Here is a 25,151-nt window from a genome sequence, read left to right as displayed (position 1 = left end):
AATACACCTGTTAGGGACCATCAGCGCGCTCCTGTATGGAGAGCAAGGGAGCGTGGTTGTTGCCATACGCTGAAATGTGCTGTGCAAACAGAGGACTGCTTGTTAGAGAGTGGCATGCCTGCTGCCAACATCCTTGGGGTATCTGAGCTGCTGTCAGGACTCCCTGAACTGCTCTCTGACTGTGCTGTCACACGTGGGCTTCTGTGTGTAGGCAGGAATGTCTCCATTACTTTATTATGTCTTCCACCATAGTCAATACCATATTTACAATTTAAAATACATTTCATCTTAAGTTGCTCTCTTTGTTTATTTTGTTTTTAATTTTTTGAGACAGGGTCTCACTATGTAGTGCAGGCTGGCCTGGAACTCACTCTGTCGCTCAGCTGGCCTCAAACTTGTGCTGATCCTCCTGCCTCAGACTCCTGTGTACTAGGTGTGCACTACCACACCCAGCGTTTGTTTATTAACCAACACTCACTTAACTCCTACCATGTGCCAGGGCCTATTCTAAATGCTTTATGAATAATTAACTCATTTAACCCTCAAGACACTGCTACACAGGAAAGTGGTGTTGTGACCCCTCTTTTCACTTGGGGCCAAACTCAGGCTCAGAGAGGTTAAGTGATTTACTCAAGACCACACACCTGGGAAGTGGAGAACTCGGGACCTGAACTAGCAGCACCCGTGCCCTTCACCACTGGCCTATTGTGGCCCCTCTGAAATCTCAGCTTGACGTTTTCTTTTCTTCGAAGTACTAGGGCTCGAACCAGGGTCTGGCACATGCTGGGCAAGTGCTGCCCCCTGAGCTACATCCCCAACCCTTTTATTTTTATTTTTGAGACAGGACCTGAGTAAGTTGCCTTTGTTGGTCTCTAACTGGAATCTTCCTGCCTCGGCCTCCTAAGTGGCAGGAATTACAAGTGTGCACCATGGGACTCAGCAAGGACGATTATCTCTTGGGAGTTATGTCCATATGTGTGTCTTGTTGTGTTTCAGGGCAATAAAAGGTGATAGAAAATATTTGTCATCAGCCAGGTGTGGTGGCATATGCCTCCAATCCCAGCACTCTAGAGGCTGAGACAGGAGGATCATGGTGAGTTCCAGGCCAGCCTGGGCTCCATGAGACCCTGTCTCAAAAAACAAAACCAACCAACCAAACAACCCTAAATGTCTGTCTTCAAGGAGAACTTCAACAGGCTAAGAACCACCTGGCTGGGAGGCAGTGGGGGGCTGGCTAGGGTTTGGATGTGCTCTGCAGGGGGCGCCCCAACATTTTGGTGGCAGTGATAACTAGGAAGGCAGAAGGGAAGCCAGCCAGGGGAGCAGCTGGAGCGCTGCAGGGAGTGGGGTGCAGGACCAGAGGAAGCTGACAGTGGCAAGGCCGGAGAGGCCTGGTGGGGTCGGGCACCAGGTGAGCAGTGTGGCTGCTCCTAGCACAGCTGAGGCGACTGCAGGGGCCGCTGTGGGGGTCAGGATGTGGCTGCGACAGCAGTGCAGGGAGAGGGAAGAGCCCCCACCCCAAGCCCCGCGGAGTGAACGCCCACGGGGTGCGAGCGGGACAGGGCAGAGGAGGGTCTGGTGGGCGCAGGCACTGAGGAGGGGACACAGGGCCCTGAGGCGGGGGCAGAGTCTCCAGAGTCCCCGAGGGCGATCTCCGCAGTGGGGTCCCCATCCCCTCCCCCAGGGTCCCTGGCTGCGCTGCCCTCTTCTCCAGATCCGCCCAGGTGGACACTGCTCTTATCCCCACGCACTGAGGTTCTGAAAAGGAAACAGAGTCCCAGAGAATCTGCCTGGGTGCGGAGCAGAATCAGGACCTGACGCCCTCACTCCACCCAGGGCCCCAGCCACCCCGCTGTCCTGCAGATCCAATCATATGCGGACCCGGGAGGGGACCCCAACCTCGCTGCCCGGCCCCTGCAGACAGCGCGGGACGCTCCCAGGTGCCACCACCAGGTGGCGCGCGGGCTGCTGGTGTCGGTGTCGGTGTCCGCTCGAGCGGAGACCCTGGGCGGTGGCCCTCGCTCCTCCTGGTTCCCCCGCGGGGCAGCCTGGGGCTCTCGGGAATCTGAGAGGCCGAGAAATGCAGATTCGGTGCTCACTGAGGCCTCATAGGACGGCGGAAGCTGTTGTGACTCTCAGGTTGCAGATGAGGAAACTGAGGCCCAGAGAAGGGAGTCGCACCACTCCACGAGGGGCCTCCAGTGTAAGAGAAAGGTGGGGATTAAAGGTGGATAGCGGTCCCCAAAACCAAGGGGCGCCCCCCCCCCGCAAGGAATAAGGCTCGAGGGCGACGGTGACCCCCAGGGCTTCAGCCCTCTGCCCCCAGCCACGGATGCCCTGGAGCGCACACTGCTCCCCAAACCTCTGTCAGCCCGGTGCACAGAGGGCAGAGCCTGGGCCCTGCGGGGGCCGAGTTCATGGTCACTGAGCTGGGTGGGCAGGGATGGCTTGGCAGGGGACAGTGACTGGACAGGAAAGCCCCCTCACCAAGGGGACCCCCCCACACACACCGGAGCCAGGGCAGCGGAGGAAGGGACGCTGTTTTTTGTTTGGTTGGTTGGTTTTTTTGGTACCGGGGATCGAACTCGGGACCTTGCGCTTGCGAGGCAGGCGCCGGAACCACTGAGCTAAATCCCCGGCCCAAAGGGACGTTGTTTTGTGCCGTGCCTTTGAGATGACCCAGGTCCTCCTGAGGGACTCGTCTCTTGCACCCGCGTGAGGTTCCTCTCTGCAGCCCGGCGCAAGCAAACCCAGCCGGCAAGACCCGTAGCCTACACGGCAGGAAGGGCTTCCCGGCAGGGCAAGGAGAGCTTCCCCAGTTCCAGCTGCCGCTCAGCAGAATGGGCTCCTTGGGCGCAGTAAGCGAGGTTTCTGGAGTTGTGAGCAGCGGAGGCAGAGATCAAGGCCAAATGGAGAGGCAGAAACGGCTCCAGGGCCCCTGGCCGGGGTGGTGAGGCGCAGGAAGGCAGGGGCCACGGAGCACAGGGCCAGGTGCCTAGATTTCATCCGGAGGCGACAGGGGAGCGGGCTGTGTGTGCCAGGGCCGGGCTGAGGGGTCAGGAGCTGGACCAGGAGCTGGGTGGTGACTTGGGGGCGCCCTGGCTGAGTGGGAAGAGTAGGTTGAGGGGGTGAGCGGGGTGGGAGGGGCTCAAACGGGTCTGAAGGCTGCTGGAAGGCAGGCTGGGCCCGAGGGGTCCCGCAGGGTGGAGCCCCGAAGGTTGGGGTCGCTGGGGACTTGCAGTGGTGACAACCTGGCGGGACAACCTTGGCCAGCCCCTCCCGACAGAGCTGTCCCCAAGGAGGCGGCGGAGGGGGGTTGGGGACACAGGCTGGGGCCTCGGGAGGGAGCGAGGGTCAGACCTCTCCCCTGGAGCCTGCGCAGGAGGGGGAGGGGAGGCTGGCTGGGGGAGGGGAGGGGAGGCGGGCGGGGGCGGGGCCGGGCCTCTGTCCACAGCATTAGTGCTGCTTGGAGAGGCGAGGGGGGTGCGGAGCCAGCCGGGCCGCCCGTTCCCACAGCAGCGGGCAGAGCGGAGCTGCCATGGCGCTGGCTGGGCCTGTGACCCGGGACTCCAAGACCCTGCACCCTCTGCTGCTGCTGCTGCTTCTGCTGCTGCCCTGGTCCCCCGCCCTCGCCCTGGTGGCTGGTGAGTGGGGGCCGCGCCTGGGGAGTGAGGTCTGTCCCTGGGGCGGCCCTGGCTGGGACTGAGGGCCGCCGGCCCGCGTGGTGCCAGGACCCAGTGGCAGAGTGTGGGCTGTGGGCCTCTGAACTCGTGCGGGGCTCTGCGCCCTGGGACTTGGGGCAGCACCCGCCGGGGGGGTGGGGTGGGCACTGGGTGTGACACCTCCTGGGAGGGGGTGTTGGGGCTGGGGTGCTCTGGGGTGTGAGGGACGGAGTCTGGGGAGTTGCTGGGATCGTGGCTCGCCCGGACTCTGCTCTGAGTTGCGGCGCTGGGCTGGGCCACCAGTGGGGTGTAAAAGTTGAGGGGTGGATGAGCCGGGGGTTGTGCCGAGGTGACTGGGCTCGGTGGGCCATGTCCGGTGCTGCTGAGGGGTATCAGTTGTCCAGCGGGCTGAACTGGGCCTTCACTGGAGATGGGGTCCTGGAGGGGCAGGGGGCCCAGCTCAGTGGAAGGGGAGAGGCCTTGGGAAGCCTGCACCTGCCCCTCGTTGTTGCGGACTCCCTGCCTGTGGCCGGCAGCTGGGGAGGCTGGGGCTCCTCTGGGTCCCTGGGAGTGGGGGGATCTGAGAATACATGTGTGTCCCCTGCTGCCCTCCCTGGCCATCCCAGACTCAGCTGGAAGGGTCACCTGAAGCCAGACCTGGACGGCCGAGACTTTTTGCTTTTGTTCAAGTGGACACATGTATGCATGGAGCCTGGAATTCGTACTGGGGCCCCAGGACATTTTGTCCTGGGCACTGCAGCTACGTGCGCCAGGCCTGGGAAGTCCCCTCTCCCCGCCACCTCCAGCTGGTGAAACTGGCTTGCGCTTTCTGTGGCCAGGAAGCCAGCTCCTGACCCCAGCCCTACAGGGGTGTCTCTGACCTGCCCTGGGGACCGTGTGCTGTGTGCTCAGAGCTTCCTCTCCTGTTCTTCTCCTTGGGCCACCAGGGAGGATGAGGACCCCATTTTGTAGGGAAGGAAACCAAGGGTCAGGGAGGGGTGGGGGCTTAAGAGCTGGGTCCCCGAGGTGACTCGGGCCCACGAGAGGATCTGAGGGCTGCTTTCTGCACACAAGGGACATGAAATCCCACTCTGTGGGTCCAGCCTGTCCACGCCCTGCAGAACACACATGTACACATGTGTGCACACCTTGCACATCTGTGTGCCATGGACTGGGCACACACTGCCACATGAGCAGCTGCCACAGGCACATGTAGGCCTTCCAAATGTGACCTGACACACATATACACTCCACAGACCATTCCACGCATGCATGCATGAGGCTGTCCACATGAACGCCAGGCAGGGTGGACACAAAGCGGATCAGAGTGTAGAAGGGGAGGTATGCTGACCCCATGGCCTCCCTCTTCCTCTGAGTCTTTTGCACAGGGAGCCCCATCCCTGGGGATCCCCAGAAGCTGGAGTGGGGACACTGCTGGCATGAGGGTTTCTGGATCCCATTACCCAGAGCCTGACTGCAGGGAGGGGTGGGACTGGGGACTGTGTCACTGGAAAACTAATTTCCATCCCAGAAGAGGTGAAGTTGTGCTGCCAGCCCTGAGCTGGGCCCCACCATCCCGAGCCACTCCGCCTCAGCGGCCAGCTGGTTGCTATGGAGAGGACCAAGCATCTTGGAGCACAATGGGCCCCCCCTTCCCGAACACCCAGCGAGTCCAGCAGACAAAGGGGCAGCCAGTCTGGTCCCCATGGCTGTCCCCTCCTCCAACCAGCAGGGAGTGGGGCCTCGGGTACGGAGCAGGGATTGGGTGGGAAGCCACATGCACTTGCCCCAGCGTCAGGGTGCTTGACGTTCACCTCCACAGAGGTTTGTTGATGAGTGAATCATAGCCACCACTACAGCAGGTGCAGTGCTGTGGGGCCACCGGGCTTGGCTTTAATCCTCCCCACAGCCGGCGAGGTCAGCGCTGATACCCCTGTCTACACAGGAGGTAGAGGAAGCCAGAGAGGCCACGACTTGCCCCGAGCCACAGGGCGCATGTGTGCCCGGGCCAGGGTGTCATTGCTGATGGTGGCTCTCGCCTTCGGAAAGTCAGTCTTGCCTCTGCGAGACAGGACACAAACTTCACTCTGAGGCAGGACAAGAACTCCAGGCAGTGGGTCTCCGACCTTGAATTTGGTATGGAACTCCAACTTCAAAGGAAATTTTAGAGAGAAGTTTAACAGCGAGGTCGTTAAAAGTGGCCTGGACAGGTGGCGGGTTCAGATTCACCCACCCTTGAGGCGGGTCCCAGTGCTCTGAGACCACAGCTCGGAAACCCTGGGACTCACCAGTGCCAGGCAGAGAGGCTGCTAGCATCAAATGATTCCTGCTAGCCTCGCGATGTGAACACGTCTGACAGAGAGTACTCCAGACTTTGCCAGCTTTTAGAATCTGTGCCCTTTCCCGATGAGCCTGAGTGGGCACTGCAGTGAACCTGAACCCTTCCCCAGCCCCACTCTGCGCCCAGCCATGGCAGGGGACACAGTTTCCCCTCTCAATAGAAGATGCTCCCACACCCGAGGAGCCGGCAGGTTGGTCCTTGGAAATATGTTCCCTCATGCCTTGTCCAGACAGGCAGCTTCCCTGAATCAACCCTTTAGCACTTGTAATCCTTCGGGAGCTGACTCAACCTGCAGGAGTGAAGACCCCGAGGGAGGGAGGGAGGGAGGGTCTGCTCAGAGGAGGCTTCGGGCTCCAACCAGGATCCTTGCGGTGTCCGGATGGAACCCACAGCCTCTGGTACATTAGCCAGTGCTGCCGGTGAGCCACACTGAAGCCCCTGGACCTCCATTCTGAGAAAACCTGTTAGAGACTCTCCCGGTGCAAGTGTGAGGCTGGGGTCGATGCACTAAGACCAAGATGTGAAGGTGGTAGTTTCACCGCAGTGGCAGAACTCTGAAGATCTGGTTCTTAGCTCTTGGAGGGATGATCCTGGGCATTTTTTGTTCCCTTGGAGACAGAGTCTTGCTATGGTTCAGGCTGGTCTTGAACTCACTATGTACCCCAGGCTGGCCTCGAACTTGTGGTGATCCTCCCATCTCAGCCTCCAGAGTGCTAGGATTACAGGGAGTGTTGGAATTACAGGCAAGAACCACTGTGGCTGATCCTGGGCAATTTTATCAACCTCTTTGCCTTAAGAAGTAGAAGTTTTCTAACAGCCCCCCCTTCTGGTTCCAACCAAATATAACAACGTAATAATAAACGCACAGTCCTAGCTCATAGTGGGCACAAAGTGAATGGATCTGTCCCGCCCGCCTCCCCTGGGGGCAGGCGGCAGGTCTAGGACAGGGGCTGCGTCCGTTAATTCCTCCCCTGCCAGGTCAGCCCAGGCAGCCCCAGAGGTCAGGAGGGATTTGTAAAGATAAGCACAGGCCCCTCGTCGCCCTGGCAACAGGCCCCGCCCCTCCAGCCTGGCCGGGGACAGCCCCGCCCCTGCGCGCCTTCTCCCTACTGTGAGCCGGCCTGGCCTCCCGGGCTCCCCCAGATACGCTGAGGACCAGGGTTCCAGCCCCTCGGTGCGCAAAGAATCCCCGGGAACAGGTGCAATGGCTCCGGACCGATAGGTCTCGAGTGGGCTCCGGGTCACTCTGGAAAGCCCTGACCGGGGACTCTGGAGCAGCGAGAACTCGATTCTGATTCCAGCCCTCCTCGGGCTGTGGGACCAGGAAGTGGCTTCTTCCCCGAGTTTCACGTTTCTCTGAGGATGGACTGCTCTGGGCCTGGGAGGACCCCAAGCGGCCAGGACCCCAGGGAGGGCAGACTGCAAGGAGAGCCCCCTCCCCACCTGGCGCTGTGTCCCAGACCAGTCCCTGATGCCCTCACTAGGAGGGCTTGGAACTGGGGCCCAGTTCCAGGCTGGTGTGGGGGCCCCTTGGGCCACGCAGGTGAGGAGCGGAGCCCTGCTGAGGTTAAGACGGGGTGCTCTTTGCACCGGACCCAAAAGCCACTTCACCACGGCAGCTGTGACCAGGTCCTCCTGAGTCGTGTGGGCCGAGGGACCCCAACTGGCACAGGCCACAGCCCCACCCATAGGGCTCCCTGGGTGCCGGGGCTGCACACAGATCACCTCGGAATCCTCACAATGCCCTGACCTAGGGCTGTTGGCACCTCAGATACAACCTAGATCTGATGCCCAAAACTCATGCCCTTCCTAAGGGAGCCTCAGCCCTGCCCACCCCCATCAGACCATCTTTCCCCCTTTATCAGGGCATCCAGCCCTGGGGAACCTGACTGTAAACTGTGAAATCTCAGGGCCAGACGCCTCTTCCTCTCCCCCACCACCATGTCTGGCAGAGGGGCTGACAGCGGATGCCCGGAGCAGAGGAGGGGCACTGGGCAGAGACATCCCTTTGTGCTCTGCCACACACCTGGCCCTGGTGGGTGCTGGGTCCCCAGTGTGAACGAATGACCCCGTGTTGAGCTGCCCGTGTTGGGCTCGGGGCACTCAAGGAGGGACTGGCCATCCGTATCTCCCTAGCTCACTGTCCCCTGTCCTGCCTGGGCCTGCTGAGGAGTGCGGGGGTCGGGCCAGTCGATAGCCCTGTTGGCGGAATGTGGATGACGCCTGCAAGGCTGCCAGCCTTATCTGGGGGTCTTCCCAGGGGAGAGGGGAGGGTGCAGGGCCTGCCTGCTCTGGGGCCTGTTTAGTGTCTGGATGACAACCTGGATGGATGGGGGAGGGGAGCTCCAGGTGGGGCTCCTGCTGGAGGCCCCTCCCCACAGTGAGTTCTTGGACCAAGCACCCAAGCTTTGACCTTTTACCATTCATCTGAGGGACACACTATTCTCAGTCCCTCTGCAGGCTGGGCATGGCTCCGTAGGAAGAATGACTTGCCCGACATCTCACAGGCATTTTCAGAGCTGGGATTTGAACCCAGGCCTGTTAGTGACAAGGCCGTGGGTAGGGAGGATGGGAGGAAGGGAGGGGGCTCCCTGGGTCTCATGGAGACCTCTCAGTGCTGAGTCAGGCGCTCAGTGCGCCGGTCTCAGCACCAGCTCTGTCCGTGGGACCTTGGGCAGCCCCAGCCCCAGGTCGGGCACTTGCTGGGGGCTGAATGAAATGAAGGCAGGGATCCTCCAGAAGCTCCCAGGCCAGCCCGCAGGAGGGTGGGGGTGAGGCCCAGTCTTTGAAGTCACCCACCCATCCCTTCCAGGAGGCCGAGGTCAGACATCTCGGGTTTCACGAGGGGGATGGAGTTACCAGACCCCCAACAGGAGAGGGGAGGGGAGGACAAGCGCCCTTCCTTCAGGCTGATGCCCGTGTCCTCCTGGACAGGGGCAAGGGGGAGCTGCAGGAAAGGGAGCCCAGAAGAGACCCCTCTGGCTGTGGCCGAAACAGCCTGGACATTGAAACCTAGCCCAGTGCCGAGACCCTAGCAAGAGCCTGGTTTTCTTTCTGGAGCCTCTCTGCTTGCTGTCACGGGGCACCATGACAGCCCCTGCCCCCCAGGGCACTGCAGGGTGGGGTGAGGAGACAGTGTGGGGGAGCTCACAGCGTTGCATCCTCTCGTTAGTCTTTCAGGGTGCCAGGCATCAGGCCTGTTGCTCTGCTCTGTAGACACAGTGAGACGGGTCTCACTGGGGCCCTGCCTTACACACCAGCCCCTCGTGTGTCCCCTGAGCATGGGCAGATCCAGGCTGGGCTGAGAGCATAGGGAGGGGGCGTCCATGCAGCCTCTCCCCAGCGTCTTTCCTCTTTCTACAGGTACCGTGCCTTCCGAGAGCCTGAGTGGGCAGACCTCAGACCCATGTGCCTCAGAGCCGTGTGCTCCAGGGACCAAGTGTCAGACTATGGAGAGCAGCGGCTACACCTGTGGGCCCGAGGAGCCCCAGGGCTGTGCCACCCAGCCCTGCCACCACGGTGCTCTGTGTGTGCCCCAGGATCCAGATCCTAATAGCTTCCGCTGCTACTGTGTGCCTGGTTTCCAGGGTCCCCACTGTGAGCTGGACATTGATGAGTGTGCGTCCCGGCCCTGCCAGCACGGGGCCACCTGCCACAACCTGGCTGATCGCTTCGAGTGCCGCTGCCCCCTCGGCTATGCAGGTACTGTCTGCGCTGCTCTGGGTGGAGGGCCAGACCGTGGGTCCCCTCAGTGGCTCCCAGTCTAAACAGCCTGATTCAGCCCTGGCTTTAGTCAAGAGCTGCCCCAGGACACTGGCAGCTCCGGGTGTCCCCGCTCCTGTGCTTACTACAGAACTGCTGCCTCTTGGGCGGGCCTGGCAGCTCTGGTGAGAGTATGTCTGGGTGTCTGGCCCCTCTCAGGCCTTTGACAAGCATTACTTTGGCCCCTGCTGTGCACCTGGGTTTGGCTCTGGAGTGGAGCTCAGCCTCAGGCATCCCTGGCAGTGCAGAGCAACCTGGCAGATTTGGCTGGTTTAGCTTTCTCAAGGACACCCCAGACAGCATTGCTAGCATTCTCTGCTCCAGACCTGGGTAAGGCTGTCATGTAGACACTGTCCAGATCATCGAGTGGCTCTAGAGTGAGAACATCCTTGACGCAGCTCAGGATGTAATGCTGGGATGCAGAACCCTGCCCTTTGCCGTGATCCCAGGTTCTAGCTTGGAGACCACTTGTGGTCTTGTTCCTTAATGCCAATGTACCCCCAAGATCCTGGATGCCCTTAGTGCTCAGAAAGTGACCAGCATCGAATGCACATAATTCCTGCATCTGGAGAACAGCTGTTCAGTCTCTGCCCAGCTCAGAGGCTTGGGCATCCTGCAGCTGCTGCCTGGAGTTGGGAAAAGGGTGCAGCTGGGGGGCCAGGCCGGCCTGGGACAGCCTGCAGCCTGCGGTGTAGACACTCTGGGACCCATTCAACCCTGAGTGCAGACGATGTGTTTTGAGGGCAAAGGGCAATTTGGAGTCACCACAGAGTGAGGGGTACAGACTGGGGGACCAAGTTCCAGGTGACAGGACGTGTAATGAGATGACACTGCTTTCCCACACCTTGCTTGTCCTCTGTCTGTGTCTGGCTGTGTTGGCTGTGCACATGCGTGTGTGGTCACGCCCATGTGTCTCTAGGTTTGAAAGTCTGCTTCAAGGGCCTCTGTGCATTTGCCCTCTCTCCATGGCCATCTGGGGTCTCTGAATGCCTTGCTGCGTGTGAAATGTCCATGCGCACTGGCAGATGTGTGTGCACTGGAAGTTCAGTGCTCTGATAATTCCCTGGGTGCGAGCTAGCGGCCATGACTCATCTCTCTCCTTCCATTCCAGGCTGGGTGGGGGAGGCTGGGATTCCAGGAGGCTGAGCCTGGCTCCCCCTGGCACAGAGGGTGGGAGTGGGGCTGGAGGGTCACAGGGAGGAGGGACTGTGTTTTGTGCTCTCTGAGCTGGGAAGGGGGAGGATTCCAGCTGCAGTCAGGAATGGCCCACCCCCCCATGGCCAAGCCCACTTAGGGGCCGGGACAGGGCCAGGGGCACTGGGGTCTGCAGTGACACATGAGCTCCAGGGTGAATCTCCAAACTACAGATTCTCCACGGGCAGCCACCCAGCCAGCGTGGTTTGCCCAGGACAGCAGGGCTTCGGGTCTAGGAGTTTTTGCTTTAACGCCAAGACAGTGCAGGGCCGGGGATTTAGCCTAGTGGTTTCCGCCGCCTGCTGCGCAAGCGCAAAGACCCAAGTTCATCCCCGGTACAAAAAAAAAAAAAAAAAAAAGACAGTGCAGGAGCTGCTTACCCCACTCCAGCATCTCCTCCCAGGGTCCCCTCCTAAAGCCATCAGAGTGAGCCTTCTGAATCGTAGACAGGATCACATCACTTGGCCACTTACAACTTTTAGGACGACCTCAGAGTGTGTTACCTGCCCCTATCTCTTGAGATGCCCCACTCCTGACTCACCTGCCTGACTCTTCCCCTCGCTCGGGCCCCTACCCGACCCCAGCAGGACCAGACCAACTGCAGTCTCCTTCTGGCACCCAGGAGCCCGTTATCCCAATCCTTCAAAACCTCTTCCCGCCCGGCATAGTGGCGAATGCCTGTCATCCCAGCACTCGGGAGGCTGAGGCAGGAGGATCACTGGGAGTTTGCGGGCAGCCTGGGCTACATAGTGAATTCAAGGCCAGCATGAACTGCATAGCGAGACCCTGTCTCAAAAAAAAAAAAAACCAAAACAAACTCCCACCCCCCAAACAAAATTCTTCCCCCAAGAAGCCTTCCTTCCCTGACTTCTAATTCCCCAGATAGGATCCCGCCCTTGCTTTCGCAGGATCGGGTTCCCTCGCTGGCTCGCTGAACTTGTCATTATAAAAGCCAGTCCTCAGTTAGGTACTGACCTAATCCCGTCTACAGGTCTAGAGCACTGGAGGCCCCAGAATGGCAGGGACGAGGCACCTGCTCAGAGTGAACGAGCCAGCGGGTCTCTGTGTAGAGCCGCAGGGTCGCCCCTTGTGAGTGGAGCAGACGCCACCTTGGCCCGGCCGCTTTCGCCTCCCATGGGTGTGCATCTCCGGCTTTGTGTCTCCGGCCCCGTCCAGGCGTGACCTGCGAGGCCGAGGTAGACGAGTGCGCGTCAGCGCCCTGCCTGCACGGGGGCTCGTGCCTGGACGGCGTGGGCTCCTACCGCTGCGTGTGCGCGCCAGGCTACGGGGGCGGCAGCTGCCAGCTGGACCTCGACGAGTGCCAGAGCCAGCCGTGCACACACGGGGGCGTGTGCCACGACCAGGTCAACGGGTGAGCGAGCGCGAGACCGCCAGCTGGGTGCTGGGTGGGGGGTCGGGGGCAGGGAGGCGGCGCGGCGGAGCGGTGGGCCGGGGGTGGGGGGTGCTCAGCTCCCGCTCCCGCTCCCGCCACGCCCGCCCCAGGTTCCGGTGCGACTGCGCGGACACGGGCTACGAAGGCGCGCGCTGCGAGCAGGAGGTGCTGGAGTGCGCGTCAGCGCCCTGCGCACACAACGCCACCTGCCTGGAGGGCCTCGGGAGTTTCCGTTGTCTTTGCTGGCCAGGTGCGTGCGTACGCGTGCGTGCGTGAGAGCGCGCGCGCTCCCCACAGGTGCGGGCGGCAGGTGTGCAACTGTGAGCACGCGCGATTCGGTCTAGGCGCTTTCCATCTGTGTAGGTGACTGCAATATGTCTGAGCCTCAGTTTTCTGATCTGCAAAATAATAGCACCTGCTCCTCGGGGTGCAATGAGGAGAGGGAAGGAGTAAGGGCAGCGAAGCGCGTGGCCAGGGCCTGCCGCAGGCGAAGTGCTCAGTAACACTAGTGTTAATAGCACTACCACCGTTGGTGACTTGTACCCAGAGCTGTTGTCTGTGGCTGGCCCTGGGCCAGCCTGGTGGCAGTGGAGGGGAGTTGCCTGGGGTCCTGTGACTCGATGCCCGCGTGTGCGTCCCCAGGCTTTAGCGGCGAGTGGTGCGAGGTGGATGAGGACGAGTGTGAGGCGCGCCCCTGCCACAACGGCGGCCTCTGCCTGCAGCGCTCCAACCCGGCTCTGTACGGGGGCGCCCAGGCCACCCTGCCTGGCGCTTTCAGCTTCCGTCATGCCGCCGGCTTCCTGTGCCGCTGCCCTGCGGGCTTTGAGGGTGAGTCTCTTGCCGGGGAAGCCCTCAGCCACGCCCAGATGTCCAGAGAGGGGTCCCAGGCCGGCCTGAGACCTGGCCCTGGCGGGCATCTTGTGCCACCCTGCCAGAGTCAGTGTCTCCCTCAGGGCCTCAGTGTCTGTAGCTATAAATTGGGCTCTTTTGGGCCGGGCGTTTAGCTCAGTGGTTCCTTTGCTTGCATCGCAAGCACAAGGACCCGAGTTCGATCCCCGGTACCAAAAAAACAAAAAACAAAAAAAAATTGCGCTCTTTTAACTCTGGTCTGGCTCTGAGGGTGCAGGTGGGAACCACTGGTGGGCCTCTTGCAGGGGACGACTGCAGTGTGGATGTGGATGAGTGTGCCTCGGGGCCATGCCTCAACGGTGGCCGCTGCCAGGACCTGCCCAGTGGCTTCCAGTGCCATTGCCCGGATGGCTACACAGGTGCCGGGGTGGGTGGGGTGGGCCCCGGAAAGGGCAAGGTCAGAAAGGGCAAGGTCAGAGTTAGGGGGTGAGAAAGTCCCTTCTGTCTGCTGTGAGGTGAGGGCAGACATGGGTGCCGTCACCCAGGTCACAGCTGAGGGGGGCTGAGCTGGGCCCAGGCTCCGGAAGTGGGACTAGGTGCTGTTGATCCGTTTGAGAAATATTTAGGAGCTGTGAGCTATCGGTCCTCACATGTGAGTAGAACGCATCGAAGGTGCCTGCTGATGGTGGAGCCCTTGCCCTGGGTGGTACTAGCTGGGGACAGTGAGTGTGGCCTTGTCCATGCTGGGTGTCTCTCTAGAACCCAGACAGGGAAAAGCTAGCACCTGGGGCCCAGGAGAGAGGGCTGGGCTGGACCCAGAGTGGGGTGAGGCCTGGGAGAATGTGCATGGCAATGGGCAGAGACCCTGCAGGCCTGGCCTCAAAGGCCTGGGCTGAGGCCACTGGGCTTCCGGAAGGACAGAGCCATTGAGCCAAGACAGGGAAGGGGAGCTGTGCAGAGCTGGAGACAGACTGCAGGTCAGGCTTTGCCTTTGGGGAGCTGGGGGCTGCTGCATGGGGCGGGGGTGTAGGACGTTTCTCCCTTCCTGGGTCCATGCAGACGTACAGTCCTGCTGTGGCCCTGGGGACACACACTGAGTGAGCCTGCCCTTCTGGAATGCCCGTGCCGCCTCCCCTGCAGCCAACCTGCATTCCTGCCCAAGCACACTGCCTTCTGCCCGAAGGCTCCCAGGCACAGGCTTCCTGTCTGGGGAAAGTCGTGGGGATCAAAGATGTGGCTCAGCGCTCTCCACCCTGAAGTGACCAGTGCCCTCGAGGGCCCTGAAGAGCTGGGCTCCCTTCTGCTGAGGTCCCTATCCCTGCCCCAGGAGTCCCAGCCCAGTGTGGGCCTGGCCTCTGTAAAGCACTCTCTGCATTTTATTTCTCCTCACCATGGCCCCATGAGGTAGGGGGTCACCATCCCCTCTTACTGAGGTAGCAATGGTGCCCTAGAGGGAGCAGTGTCCTCCACACTCGATGGTGTTGGCCGGACCGGCTCCTTCCCAGCTGAGCTCAGGGTGACAGGCAGGGTGGGCCTCTGAGGTTAGGGCCCAGGAGGGGACCCAGCTGTGGGGCTGGGCTCCTTGCTTACCTCCCTTTAGGCAGGGCTGGCGTGGGGGAGGCCAGTGCCCGGCATTCCTGAGGTGGTGGAAGGAGGGGCGGCCTGGCGCTAGCTGTGCTCCTGGCCTCTGCATCGGCTGCTTTCAGCCATCTGTGGGGGCTGCCATGGCGCTGTGCGTTCTGCGCCCCTTCCTGGGGGCCCTGTGTCTCCTGGCAGGTACAGAGGACAGGATCGCATGCAGGGGGAGGCTGGGGCAGGTGGCTGTGATTCCCTGGAGGTGGCTGTGGGGTCTGTGGGCTGACTGGGACTGGGCGTCCCATCCTGGTGGCTCCCCTGGAGCTGGGTTTGCCCAACTGGGATGTCGGGGGCAGGGCTGGCCTTGGTTTGTTTCTTGGCGGCTCTGGCTGAGCTGGGGTTGGATCATGGCCTCGAGCTGGGGCCTGAGCACCTGGTGGGAGGCCAGGAAGGGAGGGTTAAGTGGTCTCTTCACAGCTTGTGTAGTGTCCCTCAGAGGGACAGTGAGGTAGAGATGGAGGTCATTCAGTGTGGTCCAGATACACACATCCACCCCCACTCTTCAGTCCATCTCTGTCCACAGAAGCCATGCCAAGCCCTTTATTGGGCATTAAGGACATATCCAGGCCTGAAGGGGATCCCAGTGGAGAAAACGGAGAGGCCCCTAAGTGGGACTTTGCAGAATGAATAGGAGTTTGAAAGTTAGAGTAAGGGAGGTTTGAGGCATTCCAAGCAGAGAGGAGAGTATGGGCCAAGCTCTAGATGCAGGACTTCCCAGGAAATGCTTGGAGGAATGGGGAGGTCATGGCTCTTAGGAAGCAGGCTTGAGGCTTGAGAGCTTGCTGGAGCCCAGCCGTGGGGGTATTGAAGGCCAGGGTGTGTGACTGGACGTCAGCAGCAGAGGAGCCTGGCCAGGTGATGCGGAAGCAGCGGAGCTCTGGTTGCTGGTGGAGATGGATGGAGGGTGGCATCTGAGGCGGTGAACTGGAGGCTGCTGACTGCGGCTCAGACAGCTGTCAAGACCGGGGGGTGGGGGTGGTGTTGGAGAATGTTTGGAGATCAAATCCACAAGCGTGGAGACGCCAGACAGGAAGGGAAGGGGCCTCAGCAGATCAGGAGAAGTCCTCCGGGAGTGGGTTTGGCAGATAGGTACTGAGGTCCCCCTCACCAGAGGCGCGTGAGTTCTGGGCTGAGCCTGTGGTTCCGGCCCTGGGCGTTACTGAGTCTTGGCCATGTCTCCCGCAGGGCTCAAATGTGAGGAAGATGTGAGCGAATGCTTGTCGGAGCCCTGCCTCCACGGCGGGACCTGCGACGACACCGTGGCTGGCTACACCTGCTGGTGCCCCGAGACCTGGGGTGGACATGACTGCTCTGTGCAGCTCACTGGGTGCCAGGGCCACACCTGCCCCCTGGCTGCCACCTGCATCCCCATCTTCGAGTCTGGGCTCCACACTTACACCTGTCGCTGCCTGCCTGGTACCCATGGGCCTGACTGCGGCCAGAATACCACCTTCTCTGTGATGGCCAGGACCCCCGTGTGGGCATCAGTGCCTACTGGTGGCTCCCTGGGCCTGGCACTAAGGTTTCGCACCACGCTGCCTGCTGGGGCCCTGGCCACTCGCACTGATACCCAGGACACCTTGGAACTGGCACTGGTGGAGGGCACACTTCAAGCCACACTGTGGAGTCATGGTGCCACCGAGCTTGTCCTGAGACTGCCGGGCCTGGCCCTAAATGACGGCCACTGGCACCAGGTGGAGGTGGCACTCCGCCTCGGGACCCTGGAGCTGCGGCTCTGGCATGAGGGTTGCCCTGCTCAGCTCTGTGTGGCCTCTGGTCCTGTGGCCCCAGGTCCTACAGCTTTGATGGCCCCTGGGACTTCCGGGCCCCACTCTGCCCAGCTGGGTGGCTCAGCCTTCGCTGGCTGCCTCCAGGATGTGCTGGTCGATGGGCACCTTCTGCTCCCGGACAACCTCAGTGGTAGTATTATCCTGGGCTGCGAACACCGTGAGCAGTGCCAGCCTCCGCCCTGTGCCCACGGAGGGGCCTGTGTGGACCAGTGGACTCACTTCCGCTGCGACTGCCCCCGGCCATACAGTGGTCCCACGTGCGCCAGTGGTGAGGCCAGGTGGGAGGGAGCACCTAAAACTTGGCTTCCCTAGCCCTTGGGCCTCATACCCAGCCCCGCCTCTCCTTGCAGAGATTCCCGCTGCCACCTTTGGCTTGGGGGGCGCCCCGAGCTCCACCTCCTTCCTGCTCCATGAGCTGCCGGGCCCCAACCTCACGGTGTCCTTCCTCCTCCGAACTCGGGAGCCTGCTGGCCTGCTGCTCCAGTTCGCCAATGACTCAGTGGCTGGCCTGACTGTCTTCCTGAGTGAGGGCCAGATCCGGGCCGAGGCGCTGGGCAGCCCCATTTCGGAGCTGCCTGGGCGCTGGGACGACGGGCTCCGCCACCTGGTGACGCTCAGCTTTGGGCCTGATCAGCTTTGGGAACTGGGGCAGCAGGTGCACGTGGGCGGGACACTCCTCCCTGCCGACAGCCAGCCCTGGGGGGGCCCCTTCCGAGGCTGCCTCCAGGACCTGCGACTCAATGGCCTCCACCTCCCCTTCTTTCCTCTGCCGGGGGACAACTCCAGCCAGCTTGGTGAGCTGGGCCAGTCCTGGAACCTCGCCCAGGGCTGTGTCTCTGAGGACACGTGCAATGTGAGTGCCTGGGAGGGGACCTTAACCCAGGATCTGTCCTGGGCCACTGGGGTCAGTGTGTCCTTTCCTTGATGGGGAAACTGAGGCTTGGGAGGTGGAGTGGCCTGTCTAAGGTCCTGTGCCTAGAGAGGCAGAGCTAGATTTGCGTTCATCTTCTCTATCCAGCTGCTCCTACTCTCTGGTGGTCCCTGTGCCTGTCCCCACCCAGTTGCTGTCTGAGATGGACACCCTGACCTAAACACAGGGCTATTTGAGCCTTTCTGCTTGGGGGAGAGGGACCCATGGGTTTAGGAGCAGGACTCACTCAGGAACTGGAGTGGCCGGGGTGTGAACCGTTTCCTGTCTCTGGTGGCTGGTGATCTGGGCACGTGGCCTTACCTGGAGGATGGTGACCTCCTCTCCACGTGGTTTTGAGGGTTCCTGTCCCCAGCAGCTGCTCCATGAGGAGCCGCAGCAGTGATGTCATGGTGGGGCTGGTGCTACCCAAGGGCCTGAGCCAGCCTCTGCCCCGACTGTCTCACAGCCCAACCCCTGTCTCAATGGCGGGACTTGCCTGGTCACCTGGAATGACTTCCACTGCACCTGTCCTGACAACTTCACAGGGCCTGTGTGTGCCCAGCAGCTCTGGTGTCCCAGCCAACCCTGCCTCCCACCTGCCACCTGTGAGGAGGTACCGGATGGCTTTGTTTGTGAGTATGTGCCCTGGGAAGGGAGCTGGGTATTCAAGCTGGGTAGAGCCCCAGGTTTTATGCTGGACCGGGTGCCAGGAATATTTACAGCCCCTGGCCAGGGTGGTGGGCCACTGCAAGCAGGGGGACAGAGGCTTTCTAGAGAAGGTGATCAGGTAGGGCAGACTCCAAGAGAGCCCCAGAGAAGGACCGTTCAGGCAGGAAGAAGAGCATGTGCAAAAGCCTCAGGTCTATAAAGCCTTCTAAAACACAAGTACAGAGGAATACAGCAGGAAATGGGGTGAAGAAATAGGTAGGGCTTTGAACCCCAAGCCAGGCAACTTGGACGTTGTTTGTCCCGCGGGCAGTGGGAACCACAGAAGGTTTTAAGTAGGAGGAAAGGATAGCTTGCACTTTGCAAAGATGACTGGCTGCAGTGAGGAGGAAGCCTCTGTGATGAGTCAGAGGATCTTCCGGGAGTAAGGAGGGGGCAGATTTTCCAGGCTTGTTACGTTGTGGGGAGGAACAGTGGTCCCCCAGAATGACTCCCTGGGAGTAGGGAATGCACGGGGTGGGTGGAGGAGAGGGTGGGGGTCAGATGCCGGGAACAGGCGGCTCCACCTGCGAGCTTGGGGGCGGTGGCGTCCCTGGAGAAGGCTCCGTGGGTCATTTCCTAACGCTGTCCCCCTCTTTTCACAGGCGTGGCAGAGGCCACGTTCCGCGAGGGCCCCCCAGCGGCGTTCATCGGGCACAACGCGTCGTCGGGGCGCTCGCTCAGTGGGCTCTCGCTGGCCTTCCGCACGCGCGACCCCGAGGCCGGGCTGCTGCGCGCCGCTGCGGGCGCCCACGCCGGGCTGTGGCTGGCGGTGCGCAACGGCTCGCTGGCGGCCAGGGTGCGCAGCGGCGGGGACGCAGCCGGCGCCGTGCTGCCCGCGCCCGGGCCCCCCGTGGCCGACGGCGCCTGGCACCGTGTGCGCCTGGCCATGGAGCGCCCGGCGGCCGCCGCGTCGCGCTGGCTGCTGTGGTTGGACGGCGCAGCAACGCCGGTGGCGCTGCGCGGCCTGGCGGGAGACCTGAGCTTCCTGCAGGGCCCGGGCGCCGCGCTTGTCTTGCTGGCCGAGAACTTCACCGGCTGCTTGGGCCGCGTGGCGCTCGGTGGCCTCCCGTTGGCTCTGGCGCGGCCGCGCCCCGGAGCGCCCCCCGGGTCCCGGGAGCACTTTGGCGCCTGGCCAGGGGCGCCGGCCCCGAGTCTCGGCTGCCGCGGCGCGCCCGTGTGCGCGCCCTCGCCCTGCCTGCACGGCGGCGCCTGTCGAGACCTCTTCGACGCGGTTGCCTGCGCCTGCGGCCCGGGCTGGGAGGGTGCGCGCTGCGAGGCCCGCGCCGACCCGTGTCGCTCCGCGCCCTGTGCCCGCGGCCGGTGTCATGCGCGCCTGGACGGCCGCTTCGAGTGCCGCTGCCCGCCGGGCTTCGCGGGCGCGCGCTGCAGGTGCGGGCGGCGGGACCTCGGGCAGGGTCGGGGTGCTGGCCTGGAGGAGGGAACCCGGGCGTGGGGGCAGCGGGGGAGTCCGCGTCTGGGGCGTCGCTTCCCTTTCTGAGCCTCTGAGAGATGGGGACCCAGGCCAATTTGATACACCTAAAGGGAAAATACAGATTAAAGTACGGCCTGCCACCTTTGAATCTCAGACAACGCTCTGGTCTGGGCGAGTGATGGGGGAGCCAGAGCTAGTTTCGGGAGTGACCTTGAGGCTTGGAAGCCAGCGTCCACAATGCTGCTCGCCCCCTTTAGTCCCCTGGCTCAGGGTGGACCCAGCACTCCCGCACTCGGTCTCAGCCCTGCTGCCTGCGCACCAGTTTCTCAAGTTCTCTGCCTGACTCCTCCCCTCCACGAATGTCCCTGAGTTCTATGTTTAGGAGTAACCCTGGTCTCTCCCCTGCCCCAGGCCTTCCATTTCACCAGCTTCTCAAAGGCTTCTCAGTCTCAGGCAAGTTTCTGCCTTGCCCACTGGTTGGACAGCAAGTTGGACAGGAAGCCCAGTGTCCCGTTTCCCACCCAGACCCGACTTCCCTGGCAGATAGGGAGTCCCGTAGGGCCGAGGACACAAGGCTCGGTGACCTACTGTCACCTGGTCCCAGCCCAGTGTTTTCTCCCTAGGTTGCCCATCCTGCCTGAGGGGTGCAGCCTCAACTTCACCTGCCTCAATGATGGCCCCTGCGAGGCTGGGCCTGGAGGTGCCAACTGCAGCTGCCAGGGGGGCTCTGCTGGCCAGAGGTGGGTGTGGGGCCCGGGGACTAGGAGCTGGACTCAAGCACGGCAGGGTGGCCCCGGTCCCCGCCAGTGGGGACCTTCACTGCCCGTCTCATCCTCATGGGTGTCACTGTGCCAGACAGCCCCAAACTGTCACCTGAGTCCTTTCCTTCTGGGACATGCAGACCCATTCTCTAGGTAGACGCTGCTGTCATTACTTACAGCTGGGTCCTCAGTCCCCCCCCCCCCCGTGGACTGCAGGGAAGACTGAAAATGCAGTATGAGTCTCCAGACGGTGGAGTCAGTGTCCCTGGACACCACTTGCCTGTCAACACGCTTCCCTGTCATTCTCATGGAGGGTCCTCTATGGTCAGAAGTGCTGGGCTGAGGGAGGTGGCAGGTGGTAGAGATTATGTTCAATTTGGTCACCTGGCAGGGCCAGTCAGGGGAACAGTACTGCTTGGGGATGATGGATGATCTTTGATGCCTGGTTGGAGTGGGGAACATGAGGCAGCAACGGGGGTAGTAGCCCTCTCAGCACCCACCCTGTCCCTCCCCAGGTGTCGGAGCCCTGCCTTGCCCTGTGAAGCCAACCCCTGTTTGAATGGGGGCACCTGCCAGGCATTGGGTGGGGTGTACGAATGCACCTGCAGCTCCGGATTTTCTGGCCAATTCTGTGAAGTAGTGGTGAGTGATGGCCAGGGAGGAGGCTGTTTGGGCTTCAGTGGATGGGGTGGGCTGGGGAGTGTGCCCAGCACCTGTGGAGCTGTCCCTACACCACCGCTGCCTGCATGGGAGCAGCAGGAGAGGAGACTGCTCCCTTGCATGCCCTGCCACCCCATGAAGGAGCGAGTCTAGGGAGACTTGAGGGGGCCACCAGCCATCAGCGAGGGCACAAGGCCAGGGGCTCCCCACAGTGCCCAGGGGAATGGCAGTGGGAACAGGTGGGCTTTGCCAAGTCTACTCTGGGACCACGATTCAGGGCCCACAGGATCTGGGAGCCTATAAGTTCTAGGGGTTCTGAGCCAGGGAGATTTGGGGAGCCCAGGATTCTGAGCCAGGGCAGGCTTGGCCATGGTGAAGGTGTCCCTGATCCTGGGGAGGCTCAGCTGAGAAGGGTCCTGGACAGGGCACTAGCACCCCAGTGCAGGAGTGGAGCAGGCCCTGCACCTGGAGGGCAGTGAATCCATGGTGATGCAGGCAGGAGGAACTCCAGAAAGGTAGTCTGGGGACCAGTCTTGATAGCCACAGGCTGCTGGCAGCCGGGTCATAAACTGCAGATCCCCGTCTCTGGGGAATGTTTCCTTTCCAGTTGAACTTTTACAGCTCTGGCTTCCCCACCCACCCTCCTCTCAGGCCAGGGGGAGGAAATGGCTTTATAGCTCCCCCAGAAGTGCCAGGGTGGAGGCCTTTGAGGACCCACCCAGGACTGAAGCAACCTCTGGGGCCCATTCTCCAGGTGTGTGTGCTGGGGCTAGGGACACAGGTCACAGCTGGCTGAGGAGCCTCCAGGTACAGAAGGAGGGCTGGTGAGGCTGAGACCCCTGAGCCCTGGAGTCCTGTGATTCTGGGACTTCAGCATTCCAGGCATGCAGACCGTTTGATGAGGGCATCCCGGGGGTCTGTGACTGGAGGTGGGGAGGAGGTTTGCTGAGCCCTGCAAAGCCTGGCCCTAGTCTCCCAGGGACAGCTGTCAGAGCAGCCCCTCAGGCAGGCAGGCGCTGGACTCTGACCTCACCATTAGCAGAGCTCAGTCTGGCCCCTCCTGCTCCCTTTTTGTGTCAGGTCACGTGGAACCCCATGCCCAATGCTCACCTCATGTACTAGACACACCATGAGTACCTGCTTTCTCCTTCCAGCTGGAGCCTCTCAGTCATGCAATACCCCCAACCCCAGTGGCTCCTTGCATGACTCCAGGAAGACACCCGCCTGCACACCCCTGGGGCTGGGTGCTCCCTGCCTGGGTTTTCTCTGAGCACATCCTTGTGTACCTTTCCCTCCTGCAGAAGGGCCTGCCCCTGCCACTGCCATTCCCGCTGCTGGAGGTGGCTGTGCCTGCGGCCTGTGCCTGCCTCCTCCTCCTGCTCCTGGGCCTGCTCTCAGGGATTCTGGCTGCCAGGAAGCGTCGCCAGTCAGAAGGGACCTACAGCCCGAGCCAGCAGGAGGTAGCTGGGGCCCGGCTAGAGATGGACAGTGTCCTCAAGGTGCCACCTGAGGAGAGACTAATCTAGGTGCCCTGGCTACCAGCGCCACACCCAGAGGTCCTGTAGGATTTCCAACTGGAGACCCAAGAAGGCCACTTCCAGGACCTGGGATGCCTTCTGGGAGTGTGCCCATGGCTGGCAGCCTCTGCTGATGCCTCATCAGGGACTGAGGAAAGGGGAACAACTCAGGGAAGTGGAGGGGCACCTTCGAGGTTGGGAGCCTCTCCATCTGACCCTCCAGGCCACCCTGGCAGGCATATGGCTGTGTACGCGGGGGTACACGAGGTGCAGGGAGTGTTGTCAGGAGTGTGTGAAAGTGGGGGCACATGTCAGTCTGCAGACTCCAGTGTGGGTGTTGTAGTGTGTCTCGTGGGTGTGTCTGCCTCTTGCCGTGTGTATGTGACTGTGTAGCGGGGCCAGGTGACCCCACGGGGAAAGAGGCTGCTGTGAGAGGAGGAACCCAAGGCTGCTAGTTCTCCAGGAGGTTCAGCCAGGGCTTGCATGGGCACTGGGGCTTCACTTCTGGCATCTTCTCCCCCACCAGGGGCAGTCTCTGCCCCAGAGGCTGCTGGGAAAGCAGAGAGGGAGGGCATTGGATGGGGTCCTGGCTCCCAGAACAAAAGTGCCTTTAGGCGGATCTGTCCTGTCAGTGCTAGAGCCAATCATACAGGAAATCCCAGAGCTGCCCACCGAGGCCGTGTCTGTGCTGGGCAGGCCGCAGGAGCACAGGATGCTGCCCTAAGCTTTCCTCTCTGGCCATGGGTATTGGCAGATGGAGATGCCCCCTGCCTACCTCACAGGACTGCTGTGAGGATCAGAGGGCTGACAGCCAGGGAAGGAGACATGACGTTGTTAAACTTCCGTCTGATGTGAAGGACCCCAGAGGTGTCCTCTTAGGTACCCGCAAGTGTCATCTCTGTTGGTCAGAGTGGGAAGGAGCCTTCCTGGGGCCCAGTGGGGAGGACAGAGGGCCCCAAGGATGAAGGAGACTTGTCCTCTCTGTGCCCACCGCTCACCTGAGCACTTGGTTCTCTAGTGGCTGCTCCTCCCCTGCAGCCTGGTCCTGTGTGGTTGTGGGCTGACCCAGGGAAGGCGCCGAGAAAGATGCCCTCGGAGCTCAGCGCTGTTGAAGCCAGTCCTGCGAGACCCAGGTGGGGGACTGTGCTGCATCCCTCTTGATGTTCATCACACTGACTTCGGATCTGAGGGCACCGTCTAGGGGCCAGGCCTCCCTCTGGGTTCACAGAGTCCCTTTGGCCTGGAGATGGGCCCTTTCGCCTTTATTTCTCAGGCCAGGGCCTCCTGTGGTGTGGGCTCCAGCACCACGGCCAGGAGACCCTTTACACTGCTAAGCCCTGGCCCCCTCTTCTAGAGGCATAGCACAGGGGACTCGGTGGGGGGCGGCTCCAGTGGAGGCTGAGGTGGGGGCTAAGAGATCTGCTTTGTCCTTTTCCCAAGGAGGTAAGGCTGCTCGGGGGAGAGGGGAGAGCAGCTTGGTTCTCTGACTGGCTTATCAAGTCAGTGATTTGGCAACTTGTGCCAGCTGCAGGCTCCTGAAAAAGGACATTTAATGTGGAACTTCAGCACGAACTGTTTCACTCTGGTGATGACAACCATTGTGTGTAACCGGCCCAGATGTCTCCTTCAAACGCACACCAGTAAGGCCGCAGTCTGATGAGGCTCTGCCCTGGCCGATGAGAGACCTGTGGGGGTGACGTCAAGGTGTCCCCTTGAACTTGTGTTTTCCTGGAGTCCAGGTGCCCTGGGCACCATTGGTAGCCTACAGCTCTGCTCTGTGGTACCAGCAGGGCTTTGTGGATCTGTCACCACCACACCCACATCCTGCCTGTGAGAAAGGGGTGGCTGGCTCCGAGCCCAGAGTGAGCACAGGCCTGGGATGGGCTGGGTGAATGGTTCCCTGCCTGCCCACAGGAGGGATGGTAAGAATGTCTCAGGGGCCATTCGGACCCTCTCCTGCCCTCAGCTTAAGGACACCAGGATGCCAGTCATTTCCCCAAGAAGATTTTATTGAATGCACAGAGTTCATCCTTGGGTTTGAAAAATCCTCCCAGTGAGTGAAGAGACAGTGGTGCTCACCAGGACCCAGAGTGCGGGCCACCAGCCCCCAGCACAGCCAGGGAGACTGTGGGGTGTGCCTGCTTTCCGGGCCACCTAGCACCTCATCTCACCATCTGTCCCAGACTGGCCTGGAGCCTGCCCAGGACGGTGGTGCGACTGGAGCCCTTGCTGCAACGCCTGAGTCCCGGGAAGGGCCCATGTGGCTCCCCGGCAGCCATCGAGGACTGCTGAATGGGACAGATTTGTCTTGGGCTACAGCTCACCTGGGAAGGGCTCTGGGCCAGGTGGCCCAGGCTTCAACTCCTGAGCAGCTGCACTGTCCTCCAGCCTCTCAGACACAGAGGGGGCTTCCTGGTGTGCTGGGGACCCCCAGAGACTCCTTTGTCCTACCAAACACCCCTGGGGAGACTGTTGTCTGACCATTCACAAATAGGAAATGAGAAATTGGGTCAAAATGCTTATAATTTCCTGCACGT

General features: G+C 61.4%; 1 protein-coding gene across 1 annotated transcript; it reads left to right on the top strand.

The window, feature by feature from the left end:
- The first annotated feature begins 3,466 nt into the window (after window positions 1-3,466).
- Crb2 (crumbs cell polarity complex component 2) lies at window positions 3,467-25,130 on the top strand. Its single transcript, XM_004849403.3, has 13 exons — window positions 3,467-3,644; window positions 9,367-9,705; window positions 12,136-12,331; window positions 12,463-12,602; window positions 12,995-13,180; window positions 13,507-13,620; window positions 16,022-16,894; window positions 16,977-17,479; window positions 18,003-18,168; window positions 18,847-19,633; window positions 20,300-20,416; window positions 20,953-21,079; window positions 22,399-25,130. Exons 1-13 carry the CDS (start codon window positions 3,539-3,541, stop codon window positions 22,621-22,623), a joined length of 3,879 nt encoding a protein of 1,292 aa, XP_004849460.2. The 5' UTR covers window positions 3,467-3,538; the 3' UTR covers window positions 22,624-25,130.
- Window positions 25,131-25,151: the final 21 nt, after the last annotated feature.

This window comes from Heterocephalus glaber, unplaced genomic scaffold, assembly GCF_053883595.1.
Source record: "Heterocephalus glaber isolate CG9 unplaced genomic scaffold, H.glaber_assembly_v1.0 deba00001479, whole genome shotgun sequence".
Taxonomy (NCBI): Eukaryota; Metazoa; Chordata; class Mammalia; order Rodentia; family Bathyergidae; genus Heterocephalus; species Heterocephalus glaber.
Note: the sequence above shows the minus strand (reverse complement) of the source record. Positions and strands in the feature narration are given on the sequence as shown.